Source organism: Zootoca vivipara, chromosome 7 (genome assembly GCF_965207765.1).
Source record: "Zootoca vivipara chromosome 7, rZooViv2.hap1.1, whole genome shotgun sequence".
NCBI classification, from domain to species: Eukaryota; Metazoa; Chordata; class Lepidosauria; order Squamata; family Lacertidae; genus Zootoca; species Zootoca vivipara.
In genome coordinates this window covers 20,234,657-20,249,018 of record NC_142590.1, presented here as the reverse complement: position 1 = coordinate 20,249,018, position 14,362 = coordinate 20,234,657, and the positions used below count along the sequence as shown (strand labels likewise).

Genomic DNA, 14,362 nt, shown 5'->3' with positions numbered 1-14,362 from the left:
CAGCAAGCAAGCAAGCAAGCAAGCAAGCAAGCAAGCAAGCAAGCAAGCAAGCAGTGTTTTGGAACAGAGATCCAGGGGTCTGAAGTTCTTCATATGTTGGACTCTTAACTCCCATCAGTCCCAATCAGCATAGCCCACAGTCAGAGGGATGGATTTGCAATCCAATAACGTCTGGAGGACTGCAGATTCCACATTTCAAAGTTAAGGAAAATCTATGCATTTGAGTAACGTCTTTCATTCACCAAACTTTTGATTTTTATTTTTTAAATGAGGTACCATTTTGGTGATTGGACATGTGAGGAACCCTCTGCCTAATACTGCTGTTTGACAGCCTTCATTTCATCAAGGATCATCCAACTGCTGCTGAGCCACGCTTATTATAGATGGAACTACAGCTACAAAGATCAGCCAAGATTCTGTACTTTGGGGGGGACCAATTGCACTTTGGGGCAATAAAAGTCAGTACGGAGGGAGAGCATTTAATTACTGTGTACACCCTTCTGCTTCCTCCCCTCCTTTTCAAGTTTTTATAGAGCTGGGAAAAAATGACAATTGCCTGAAAGGATGAGTACACAAACTTTTTGCAAAGGCACCAACAGAGCTCACTGATAAACAGCATGTGACTCTGCAAAAATCTGGTGCCATTCAAATGTTTTGGACCATAATTCCCATTTGCTCCAGCCAGTGTGAACAGCATGGGCTATACTGCATAAGCCTGCTGCTTCACCTCATGCATACTGCAGAGCTCAGAAGGGGGGAAACTTTGGTGACTGAAACTGGATAAAGGGTACTATGCACTAAAAGAGAGCATTCTGTACAAACAGCATAATACAAACATTAAGAGAACAGTGCAAACTCCAAACCACTTCAAGTGTACTGTCAGACACGAGTCCCCAATAGCATCTCCCTACATCTATGGAAAGGAGGACGAAGCACTCCACACAAGTAAGCAAGGTAGCTCCCATGCCTTCCTCTCTCTGCAGTGTATGAAATCTGCATTGCCACCATCACTAAACTGTTCAGTTCCATGTTTCCAGGCTTTGATTCTGCAGTTGTGAGTATGTGGCCAGCAGTAGCAGTGGTTGGAATAGTGTGTGTGCATATTACCTGCTTGTGAAACTTCACATGTCCATCAGCTTCCCCTCCCCTCCTTCTGCACCTTGCATGTTTACCTTTGCACTATCTCTGTGGGAGGCATTGGTACTAGCTGTTAGAATCATAGAGTTGGAAGGGGCCATGAGGCTCATCAAGTCCCTGCAACGGAGGAATGTTTTGCCCAGTGTGGGGCTCGAACCCATGACTCTGAGATTAAGAGTCTCTGTCTCAGCAGAGCTATCTATCCCAGTGAGAGAGGATTGTCCCACCACTGCACAGAGTTTCATTGCACACAAAAGGAGGAGAGCTAAAGTCTCTCCACCGCCACCAATGGCCACATTCTCCCAGGGGAAAGTGGTTGGAGGCTGCTTACCTCAAAGTGGGTGAAGCCGAAGCTCGCATCCCATTCTCACACAGAGAAACTTGGTTCCCCTTTAGTCGACACACAGCTCAGAAATACTAGGCATACCATGGAGGAAGAGAACCGTGTACTTGCCCCCGGTCAGCTTCTTTGCTGTGCAATGCTGAAACGGATATCGCTGCGCAGCATGGAACTGCAACAAGGTCCCTCTAACCCACTGTTCACCTCCAGTTAGCTGATCCATGCCATGACAAAGTTCTCAAAGGTATTTGCATAGCCTGGGTAGCTCAGCTGGCTAAAGTATGGCGCTGATAACACCAAGGTTGCAGGTTCGATCTCAGTATGGGACAACTGCATAATTCTGCATTGCAGGGGACGGGGGACGACGACTAGATGATTCTCAGGGTCCCTTTCTAACATTACAATGATCCCATGAACCAGAACAGCCACCTAGGTGCTCAACCTCCATCAAGCTGCTTTGTGCCTACAGGAAATACTCTGTTGTTGCTGCTGCTGCTAGTTTAAGCATTTATAATTTTACTTGATGAACTGGCTTTAATCCAGTAAACCATTCTGTGATTTTTAATGGGGCATAAATAAATGGAATAGTAGCCATTACAACCACCACCTAGGCCACTCCTTTTCTCACTACATACACATGAAGGGATGGCTTATTTCCCCCTCTTCAGGATGCAACTTTTCGCAACGCAATGGAAACCACTCAGGTGGGTTGCCTGGCATTCAGAACCGACTTTTCAGAGCATACAAAGAGCTTTGGTGATCATGGTGGGGGGAAGAGTTTGAAAAGCTTCAGTGCACATCCAGAACACTTTGTGTGGCACTTTGGACCCCAGCCAACGTTCACAAATCCCGCTGTCAGGATGTGTTATTTGTGTTTCTGCTATACCATGGTTTCAAGCTTAATTTGATATTAGCCTCCCTCATTCTTTCACCCCCAGCTGTGATGGAATAATTGCACTTCAGTGGTCTCAAATATGCCAGATATTTTGACAGGTAGGTTCTTATCAGAAATCTTTTAATTCCTAAGAAGCAGGGGGTTGTTAAGTGTAGACAATCTAACTTAAAAAAAGAAGAAGCAAAAAATGAAGCTACGTGGTTTTTGTAAAGTAAAAAAATGGAGACAGATGGTATTATTTTGAAAAATAATACCATGTCCACTTTGCAAATAGTTCTGGGAACTACTGAGCTAGATAAACTATAATTGAAGAGTTTTTACTTCAGCAGATAAGTTAGAATAATTTGGTTGAAAACCACTGGAATATCCCTGTCAATCTGGAAGATTTAACTAATGGAGAAAAACAAAAACCCTCAGGATCAGTGATTCATGTTCCCTGGAAACACATGTCCATGGACTCAAGACTACTGCTGGAAAAATATTGACTAACAGGGTGAAGAAAAGCAAAATTCAGTTGGAACAGCAATTGGCCCAGCAAGTTGCTTTCCCCCCATTACATTTTCATGCGTCAACAAACTTTGCCATTCTAGAGTAAGATAGCATTACAGTTAGCCAACTCACCTGTGGGAAATAGCAATTCCTTCCAGGCAAGTAGTAACTCACCTAACCTGTCACTCCAGCTGCCTCTACCGTATGAGCAGGAAAACTGGTAACATTTCTGTGGGCTTTTTGTTATCTATCCATGACAATGAAGCTAAGGGAGTCCGTTCCATTATGGAACTTGCAGAGGAAAAGCCCTTATCTAAGAATCGGCTCAAGTCCGAAAGCACCCACATGAAATAAATAAATAAGAAACACGGTTGAAAAGGTAAAGCACTCACTCAAGAGCACACACACAAACTTGCATCATAGTCCAGAGTCATAATGTTTTGCAATACGTGGCCGAGAAATCTATCTGCCACAACCACATTCCATTACAGCTTCCTACTCTTAAGCACAAGAGAGCATTCCAAAAGAAATTAATAGATAGAGTTACAGTTGCTGCATTTTTCTTTTCCAAACACACTGTCGGAGGGGACGGGACGGGACTAGTGAAATGTAAGTTAAGCTACAAGTCAAGGATGAATTCCTTAGGGGTCTCTTCAGGACCCTTTCAGATGCCCCATCATGGAGGCAATTTATTTACAGTGGTACCTCTACTTACGAATGTTTCTACTTACGAATGGAGCTCCGTCCGCCATCTTGGATGTGGTTTAGATAGGATTTTTTTCTACTTATGAATTTTTAGATAGGATTTTTTCTACTTACGAATTTTTTCTCCCAATGCATTCCAATGGGATTATACTTACAATTTTTTTCTACTTAGAAATCTGCGTTCGGAACGCATTAAATTCGTAAGTAGAGGTACCACTGTATTTACAAAGGATGCTGGGTCACCTTAAGCCTAGGTTAAGGTCCCTGCAATAGAATGTCTAGGAAGGTGCCTTTTTTGCAATGGCATTTATTATTATTTTTCATTTCATTTCTACAGTACACTGCTTTATATTTTAAAGGGGGGGGGATCTCAAAGCTGTTTGCAACACATTGGAACATCAAATAGAATAATACAGAATAAAACCAATTCAGGCTTCAAGAAAAATATTTCAGATCATTCTCTAAGTGACATTTTGCTTTCACCCTATTTATTTACTTACTTACTTAATTTATATAGCTGCCTCATAGCAGAATAACTCTAGGAAGCCAGTGTGGTGCAATGGTTAGAGTGTCGGACTAGGACCCGGCGAGGTCAGGGTTCAAATCCCCATTCAGTCGTGAAGCTTACAGGGTGACCCTGGTTACAGTCACAGCCTCTGAACCTACCTCACAGGGGTATTATAGGGATTAACTGGGGTGGGGTGGGGTTGAACCATGTACTCCTTGGAGAAAAAGGTGGGAATCTACATGCAGTACTGTAAAGAAGCTGTTCTGCAGACCTTCTTAAGATAGATGGAGGAACCAACTGGTGGAAAGTCCACCTTGACAAATGTTGAATTCCTCCCAAAATAAGGTAGTCAAATCGAGGTAATGAATATACATCATTTGATGGTACCAAAAAAACCAAAAATAAAAACATGGTCCGTTGGGGGGGGGGGCGAGTGTGTACAACACACCAGAGATTAAGCCATTTCAAGGAGTGCCTATAATCTGCAGGCACACACATCTCAAAAGAAGCCTTGAAGCCATTTCCCTCCACTATAAAGCAAAAGAAACAGATTTATCGCTTTCCAAAGGTCAGCTGCGAAGTGTATTATCATCATTTTTGGAACATACCAGACTCCAATTCTGTATCAAAAGATACAAAAAATATCTTAAGTATTATGAGCACAGTGTAAATCCTTACACATGAAACAGTTGTTTTATAAGTAATGTTATGAGGCACAAAGAATAGCCAGAAGAACAAATTCATAAAGTGCTTTTTAAACAACCCCCCCACTAATCTACAATAGATATACAATAGCATATACTAATAGAAATACAGATACAAATTGAAATTTATCCGTTCTCATTGCAATTCTATCCTAGACAGTTATTTAAAGACAAGCCAGGTTAAAAGCTTGTCTGCCACGGGAATTCATGACATGTCTTCCTTTGCCTTCAATCTTATCAAAATCTGCAATCCTTCAAATGTCTAATTCATCATTATTTGTGCAAACAGGAGCTAATCCTAAATCTCAGGTGCACAGTGGGCTTTTTCTCGTTCATCTCCCATAAAAGTGTTGGAACAGCAAAAGAGCCCCGCGTTGGGCAAAAGAGAGCCCCATGTTGCAGGGGGTTGGACTAGATGACCCCCGTGGTCCCTTCCAACTCCACAATTCTACAATTTTCATAGCAAGACTTGAGAAAAGTTATTTCTTTTACATACTAGTTCTCTTCTTTACTCTGCAGAGGGCCTTTAATGCTGCCCCCAGATACACATGCTTATCCCCATCAAAAATCAATGAGACACACCTGCTCATGCAACTGTCTTCAGAGCTAAAGACTTAAAGTTACCATGATATAAATTAGATCAAAGATGACATGTTTTGCCAGAAACCTCAATCTTTTGCCAACACACAAGGGCTCAGTGAGGGGGTTACTACAACTCCCCTGTGCTAGAAGAACATGGAAGGAACAGGCTAGGAACCCAGGGATATTCCTTGTTCCAAAATTGCCACTCGAGGCACAAGTATTTCCAGCTAAGGCCAGTACTCCATACTCTAGTAGCTTCCAGAGAGTGGATTACTGCAATAACCTACATGGATTACCTACATGGAGCTGCCCTTGAAGACAACTCAAGAACTCTGATTGGTTCAAGATGCAGTGTCTAGATTACTGGGTGGTGTTGCTTTTTAGAACTCATGAAACCCCTGTCCTAAAGCAGCTGTGTTGGTCACAGCTCATTTACGAGCCCAATTCAAGATGCTCACGTTAAGGTGTATAAAACTTTAAATGACATAGGCCCCAAATTTCTGAGACTGCCTTTCTTACAGACCCTCTCTCTCTCATGTGTTAAGATCAGCAATGGGGTGGGGGTTGGGTCCACTTGGTAGTTCTACTGCCCTCAGAAGTTCAACCCAGGAAAGGACATTCTCTGCAACAGTCCTTAAGCTGTGGAACACCCTCCCCAAAGAGATGCATTGCTATAGAGCAGGCACATCCAAGAGGTAGATCAGGATCTACTGTTAGATCACTGGACATCTGTGGCAGATCACCGGCTCCCCCCAAAGAAGCTAAACAACTTTAGCTCCCCTAAAAAAGTCCTGCTTTCCTCCTCCCTAAAAAAAATCCCAAAACAGGCTTTCCTCCTCCCTAAAAAAATAGCTCAACAACTTTGACCTTAAACCCCCCCCCCGGGCTTTCCTTCCCAAGAAAAGCTCAACAACTTTGACCTGAACCCCCCCAAAATTCATTCATTTAACTTTTAATGGCATCATTTCCAAACATTTAAAATACATAATCCAGTGCGATCTTGTCGCCAGCTTATCGGAACAGTCACTTGCCAAAGGGGAAAGAAGGCCAGCAATTTATTTCACCTCTATGGGTATCCAATGGGGGCAGGATCCTGTAGTGTACTTTGATGGCAAAAGATCAAATAGAGGAATTTAGCTACAATCTTGAACCCCCCAAAAGGGGGTAGATCACTGCCAGTTTTTAACTCTGCAAGTAGATCGCAGTCTCTTGGGAGTTGACCACCGCTCCTATAGAGCTTTCAGCAAATGCTGCATAGGCTCCACTTCGCCCTGACATTTGACACCTGAGCTGTGTGCATTTGGCACCCTATTCTTGGTACTGCAATCCATTTTAACTGTTTTTAACACTTAGTACCTCTTTTTCAATGCTGGATTTTAAATTGCTCCAACGTTCCCAAGAACCTGGCTGAAGAAAGGGCAGGTACAGTAATGAAGTAATACTAATCCATTCCTACCAGCTTTTGCCACTAGTCCAAAGCATAAGCTTCCTGGGCTGCTAGATGGTCACAGTAGCAATCTAACAGTTAACATCCAAGGAAAACATAGGTAGTTCCCCAGGAAGTCACACCTTGGTTTGCAAAAAGCCTTGCGAGTCGAACATTTTGGCTCCCAAACGCCGCAAACCCGGAAGTGAGTGTTCCGGTTTGCGAACGTTCTTTGGAACCCGAAAATCTGACGAGGCTTCTGACTGGCTGCAGGAGCTTCCTGCAGCCAATCAGAAGCCGCACCATGGTTTCCGAACGTTTTGGAAGTTGAACGGACTTCTGGAACGGATTCCGTTTGACTGCCAAGGTACCACTGTACACAAAAGCAGCTGTGGCACTGGCAGCAGGAGAATCTGCATTCGGCGGGTGATATTACAGATGCTAAACTCACCTAGCAGATTCAATACTGCTTTCTATTAGAATGGTTTCATTTACCCTGGCCTCTGGCACTTGAGGTACCGGTATATATATATATATATATTCAGGACCCACCCTATTTTTTGTGATTGCATTTTTAACTGTAAGTTTTAAAACTGTTGCTAATGATGCATTTTAAAATGTTGTGATCTACCCTGGGACCATAACAGGTGAAGAGTAGGTGATAAATAAAAATTATACAAGCGTAAATATACGCCCATTTCTACTGGCTGTGCAGAAGTATGCTTTGTTGCCTTTGCATAAATATTTTTTATCTGGTTCCAATTAATACTGCATATGCCAGAATGGTAGTGCTACTTATGATCGATTTCCAAAGCAACTACTCTATTCTGAACTTAAAAATGGAAAGCGTAACGCTGGTGGTCAACAAAAGAGGTTTAAAGCAGGCATCCCCAAACTGCAGCCCTCCAGATGTTTTGGCCTACAACTCCCATGATCCCTAGCTAACAGGACCAGTGTCCGGGGAAGATGGGAATTGTAGTCCAAAATATCTGGAGGGCCGAAGTTTGGGGATGCCTGCTTTAAAGACTGTCTCAAGGAAAATCTTTTAAAATGTAGTATAAACACTGACAACTGGGAAACGCTGGCCTGTGAGTGCTCCAGTTGGAGAACAGCCTTTACCAAAGGTGTCATGGGCTTTGAAGACACTCGAACTCAGGACGCAAGGGAGAAACGTGCTAAGAGGAAGGCACGCTTGGCAAATCCACACTGTGATCAACTCCCACCAGAAACCCCCCCGGTGGAAGGACGTGTGGATCCAGAATTGGCCTCCACAGTCACTTACGGACTCTTTGTTAAAACTGTGTTTATGGAAGACAATCTTACTTGGCTATGAGTGATTGCCAAAGAAGAAGAAGCTACTTGCACAACTGCCCAATAGCAATATATATTGATAGAGAAATGGCACATTTTCCCCTTCAGAAGCTGTTACGACTCAGGAGGCATAGAACAAGACAGGACAGGGTTTTAGAAAGGAACAAATCAGCAGATCATTTACACAGGTCAAGAGGGTCTGACAACCTGAAACAAATGGCACCAAGTCAGCAGGAGGAATGGTAAGCATTGTTTTTTCGGCAATTTAAAAGACACAGGCTTAGGTTTATTTCATACAGAAAGTCAAGGAATAAATGTAGGCCTAATTTTAGGAATAAACCAAGTGTTTTAGAATGCACTGAAAGTTCAGGCTTTTTATTTGTATCTTCAGAGGATTTTCCAGGTCAGCTTTAAATCCAGAAAAACAAGAAAATGATAAGAAATCCTGAAAAATCTGGTAAATGACATATTAAAGAGCATTGTTTCTTCTGAATAAAGCCTGCCACTATGTACTATACTGCAGTCAGGTACACACGAAGACACACAGTAAAAAAGATGAACTTTTACCTAGGGCTACTTCAAGTAGCATATTATGGCAGAATCCACTCAATCAGACTGTAATCAATCAGAAGCAACTTCTATTGAGTTCATTGCAGCTAACTCCCAGACAGGGTTAGGATTGCAGATTTGCTTGTCATACTCTAAATGCTTAGCCTGATTCCTTTACCTATCCCTCAAAAAGAGGGGTTATGAACAGACACATTTAAAACTTTATTGATGCTTTCCGCATACACATAAAATATGTATTTTATTTTCAAACCAACAGGTTCGAAAATACTATAACAGGCTATAAAATGTTAAGAAGCTTACTCTTCGGAAACATGAATTCCTTTTGTAGCTAATGTAGTTTTGTGAACAAATGCATGTACAGTCGTACCTTGGATCCCAAACACCTTGAGACTCGAACGTTTTTGTTCCCGAATGCCACAAACCCGGAAGTGAGTGTTCCAGCTTGCGAACGTTCTTTGGAACCCACATGTCTGATGTTGCTTCTGATTGGCAGCAGGAGCTTCCTAGAGCCAACAGGAAGTCGTGCCTTGGTTTCCGAACGTTTTGGAAGTCGAACTGACTTCCGGAACTGATTCCATTCGACTTCCGAGGTACGACTGTACAGTATTTCTGTGTCGGTATTTTGCTAACAGTGTGTATAAACACTTGACATACTACTAAATTTTGTAAAAATGCTTATTGGAATTTAATGCACATGGTGACGGGAAAATCTCTGTAGTCTACTGAAACCAACATCAAAGTACCACTTAAGCTAGAGCCAAGCATAAAGCACTGTATGACAGGGCTTGCTGATAGCCCATACACACAACAAAAACATATTTTTAATCACTCTGTCATTTTTTATTAGCAAAGACTGTCATGCACCAGCAACTATATGATTCAGAATTGGGCCTCAAAATTATTTCTCCAACCTCAAAAGTTCACCATGACCCTCCTCCCATTTATTGAACCAACAGAGGGAACGCTCATCTGTACAACGGACCAGTGGCGGCTGGTGCCTTAGGCACCATGTCATGTTGCTGGCTCCATGGAGCTGTTTTTACCTTGGCTTTCCTCCCCTTGTTGCAATCAGCAAGCTCTAAGTAATGAGATTTTCAAGAAAGGAAACTGTGTGCTCCTGAACAGCAAAATGAACCGCTTGCCTGCTTTTCGACCCACCCAAGGATTTGTCAGAAAGCACTGTAGTGCTGTGCACAAAATTTTCTGCACCAAGGAGCAGCGTCTTAGAATGTTAATATATGGGTTTCCCAGTGACTCAGACTTGCCTGCCTGACCTGCATCAACAATAAAACTGCAATTCCTCTGACTTTAGCCTTAGAGTTCGAATGAACGCAAATAAAGGATGGATCTGCAACTTGTCTTCCAAACGGAGCTTGCAGAGGCAGAGCCCTCAGCAAAAGCCCCTCGCCTCGTCTTTTTCGACTCCGCCAGCACATCGCTTTCTCGTCGTAGCCCTTCCCTAGTGGCCCAGTATTGTCTGAAACTCTTCAAGCAGGATCCAAGGCGCAGCTGACTCACACCAAAGGGAAGCAATCAAACCTGAAAGTCATTTTCACCTTTATTTTCTTAAGCGGGGAGAGGGGAGGGGTTCGCTACATACACAAACTGCGTGCAGAGCCACCGGCTTATCTCACCAAGCCGTGCATTCAATGTGCCACTGCTGGCTTGTGTCCGAACACCTTTCCTTTGTTTAAGAAAGAAGATAGAGAAAGGGGGGGGGGGACGACGACCCTGCATGGCAAGTAAACCAGAGCAAGCCACGCACCGCCCATGGAGGAGGGCGGCGCTGATGCGGGGTCTCCCCGCCTTTCACCGCTCCCAGGGTCCTGAAATGAGGGGCACCCCGCTTTCTACGCCAGCAGGGGAGATTGGGGTGGAAGAGGAATAAGGGGGTCGCCTCCACCAGGAAGATTGCAAATGAGGATTTGTGTGTGTGTGTGTGTCCCTTCCCCAGCCCTCTGCTCGCCTATGCAGGGGAAATTCCCCGACACCCCCCTCCAAAAAAGACTAGCCTCCCCTCTAGCCACCCCCCTTTGGGCGCTTCCACACAACACTTCCTCCAACAAAGGCGACCCGACCACCCGCGAGCATCCCCGGGCACGGCGCGCTCCGAAGGGCGCCTCCCCAAAGAAGCTCCCCCCCCCCGAAGCCGGCCTCCCTCTTTTTTTCCTTCCCTCGGAGCGAGGACCCGACCTCCCCCCCCCCCAGCCACAATGAAAGGGCAGACTACTCACCCACAGCTCCGTGCCCCAGCTCATGGCGACTCCGCAGGCGGCGCAAAGCTCCGCCGCCGCTGGCGCTCCTTTGTGGCGCTTCTCGTCAGGGCGCTTCTGCGGCTTCGGCTGTTGCTGCTGCCGCCGGAGAAAGCGCGACCCCCGCCGCCCCTTGTTTGTTGCCCCCGCGTCGCTCCCTCGAAAGAAGCACCGGGAGGGAAGGGGGTGGCAATCTTGCTTTGGGCGCCTGGACGGAGAGGTGGCGGTGGTGGCAGCCAAAGGTTCAATCTCCAGCTCCGCCTTGCTTGGGGATAGGAATTGGGAGAGGAGGAGGAAGGAGGAGGAGGAAGGCGGGCAGCCGCGATGGAGGCTGGGAGAGGGGCGGGCTCGGCCACCGCCACCGCCGCTCCTCAGGGAGGCCCTGGGACAAGACGCGAGCCGAGGCGGCGGCTCCGTCGTGGGTGGCTTGGGTGGCACGCTTCCTGTTCCCGCCCGAGGGACGCGCCCTCCGCGCGCAAAGCAGCGCACGGGGGAGGCGCGGCAGTCGGAGGTAAGAGGAGGAGGAGGCGGCGGCAGCAGCTGGGTCGCTTCAGGTTGCAGGTGAGCGCAGGCGAGGCGCAGATTGCTCTCCTGCTGCGAGCAAACCGCTCTTTGAGCATAGGAACTTAGCGCGTCCAGCAGCTGATGCCTAGTTAGCCTAATGATGGTACTGGGTGTCACATCCAGGTTCTAGCACACAGACGGTTCCCTGCCCTGCTACTTCCCTAGTTAGGTGGTTTGGGGTTCTTGTTTTTAATTAAAGGGGGCATTCCAAACATTGAGTGGTAAAATCCACGCTACCACTTTAAACTTGGCCACCACGTTTTATTTGAGCACAACCAGGGACTTCAGTAATGCCTCAAGGTTGAAGGCAGGCAGCCCTTTTCAAGCTCTTGGCCGAATTTCAGAACAGGAAGTACAGGTTCTAGCCATTCTTGGAGGGTAATGCATCTGTTGTTGTTGTTTTTTTTTAAAAAAGACAGAAGCTGGTAATCTTCCATTTCAGAAAGAAAAGTCACTCTGCACATGCTTAGAAGCACTCGGTCTAGAATTGTTTCCAGCAAAAGTTGCCAAGCTCAAGCTCAAGGAGGAAGGAGATGGCCAGGAATTTTTTGTAGCTGATGGAGCAAAGTGAAGAAGCAAAATGTTGGCTGCTAATTGTTGTTTTGAGTGTGGAACCACTACCTCCAATGAAATCTAAAATTCAGTGCACTCAGTGCATTGCTTAAGATAAGCAGGGTCCCTGTTCAAAGTGGCTTCTCATCTAATAGCCGTAATACCAGGGATGAAGTCCCACTTTGAAAAACACTCCATCATCGTATACCTTATAAACCACCTCACAAATTACTAGAGTTTGCTTTTGATTGCAGTGAAACATTGTTATTCCAGCAATAACTGTTTGAGAGAAAGTAGACCCTCCTGCCTTCCCCTGGTCAACATTTGTACCGTACTTGTGAATGAGGGAAGATTGTAGGAGCGCACACTTCTTGGTTTGCACTCATTATACTCCCAGGTCTGACCAGTTCTTCTGTTCAAGGAATGAACAGAATAGGAAGCGGTTTCTTTATGCTACTCACTACACATCTGCACTATTTTAGTAATGTCGAAGGCAGCCCATCTTCCTTTTGTCCAATGAGCATGAAGCAGTCCAACTGAACATTAGCAGTCAGTTGTGTGACCCTGACTCCATGCAGTTGCATTTCAAGTGGTCACTCGGACCACTGATTGAATGCATGGAATGACTTGGTGGCTCATGAGAGTTAGAGCGTTAAACAGCATAACTGTTTGTGTGAATGTAACCTTATTCTGTAAACCTCAAACATTCAGTTCCACAGAGGTCAGATTCAAGGTGCTCCAGGACTAGATACTGTATAGTAATCCTATCCTATATAATAAAGTCCAAGTGTCCCTGTGTCCAAGTTTTCCTGTGTGTCCCTCGGTCACTGCGCATGGGCCCCAGGGACACAGGGATTGGACAGCAGAGACTGCACGCACGCTCTCTCTCTCCAGCCCCCTCTGCCTCCTCCAACCGCCGCTCCCGGCCGGACACCGCCTCACTGCAGGGCACGTCAGGGAAGCGAGGGTGGAGGCCGGCGGAGGCCTCCTCCTCACAACCCTTCCTGGCCCGTAAGAGGAGCGGCAGGAGGCCGCGAAGCAGCGGCGGCGAGGTAGGCATTTGTGTCCCCCGTCCTTCCTGTCGGCGGCTGGAGGAGAGGAAGGAAGGAGGAGAAAGCACCGCTTTCTCCTCCTCCGTTCCTGTCCCCCTGTCGCCGACAGCAAGGACAGGTCCCAGGGTTCGGAGAAGCGCTGCGCAAGCGCTTCTCCGGACCCTGGGATGTCTCCTTGTTGTCGGTGGCTGCGGGAGAGGAACAGAGGAGGAGAAAGCGGCGCTTTCTCCTCCTCCGTTCCTGCCCCCCTGCCGCCGACAACAAGGACAGGTCCCAGGCTTCGGAGAAGCGCTGCGCAAGCGCTTCTCCGGACCCTGGGATGTCTCCTTGCTGTCAGCGGCTGCGGGAGAGGAACGGAGGAGGAGAAAGCAGCGCTTTCTCCTCCTCTGTTCCTGCCCCCCTGCCGCCGACAACAAGGACAGGTCCCAGGCTTCGGAGAAGCGCTGTGCAAGCGCTTCTCCGAACCCCAGGATTCTAGCGCCCGTTATTGAACGGGCTGAAATCCACTAGTGAGTGAATAAAAGGCCCCTCCAGATGTGTTGCATTCTTGATACAATAGCATATTAGTGGTGGGTTTATTCTGCTTTATTAGTTGTTCTGTGATGCTTCCCCAATTTTACCTTTTCACTGTCTGAAGAGACTATTGTGCAATGAAAGCAGGGCAACACACCCACAGCACATTTGTAGTATGAAAAGTTACAGGATTTCAGCATTAAAAGTTACAGGATATGCACTGATTGGAAGTGAAGCAGTATGATAACTTGAAAACTTTGCATTTGCACAACCATCCTGTGCAATGGTTAGTCTAAGACAGGCATCCCCAAACTTCGGCCCTCCAGATGTTTTGGCCTACAACTCCCATGATCCCTAGCTAACAGGACCAGTGGTCAGGGATGATGGGAATTGTAGTCCAAAACATCTGGAGGGCCGAAGTTTGGGGATGCCTGGTCTAAGAAATAGCAACTGATGCAGGGTCTCTAATGAACTTCATGGCTGAATGGGGATTTGAACCTGTGGCCCACAGTCGTCCAGTTTTAAAGATTGGTCTTGAGGTTGATATTGGTCATTCATTTTTATGGCCTGTGTTCTCAATTTTATTTCTGGTTTAGGCAAGTTATCTGAAATAATTTGTTGTGGATTTATAAGGATTTTATACCCTTTCTGGACACTCTTAAATCTTGTCACAAACTCTTATCCCCAAATGCTCAGTTTATCTAAATGTGGTACACGCAAGGGGAATTGTAACATCTAATACAAAAGTAAGTAAAAACAAAT

The 14,362-nt window shown here is 45.9% G+C and overlaps 1 protein-coding gene across 5 annotated transcripts in view; it reads right to left on the bottom strand.

Annotated features, from left to right (window-relative positions):
* Window positions 1-11,369, bottom strand: part of FNBP1L (formin binding protein 1 like) — a 71,551-nt gene extending 60,182 nt beyond the window's left edge. For 4 of the 5 annotated variants that reach the window (XR_009557875.2, XM_088673143.1, XM_035121717.3 and 1 more), the window contains exon 1: window positions 10,902-11,369. Coding sequence is in view for 4 of the 5 variants with exons in the window: in XM_088673143.1 (XP_088529269.1) it covers window positions 10,902-10,925 (24 nt within the window). In the remaining variant the exon portion in view is untranslated. The remainder of the gene's footprint in view (window positions 1-10,901) is intronic. The other variant, XM_060276716.2, reaches the window with a different exon arrangement.
* Between the last annotated feature and the right edge of the window lie 2,993 nt (window positions 11,370-14,362).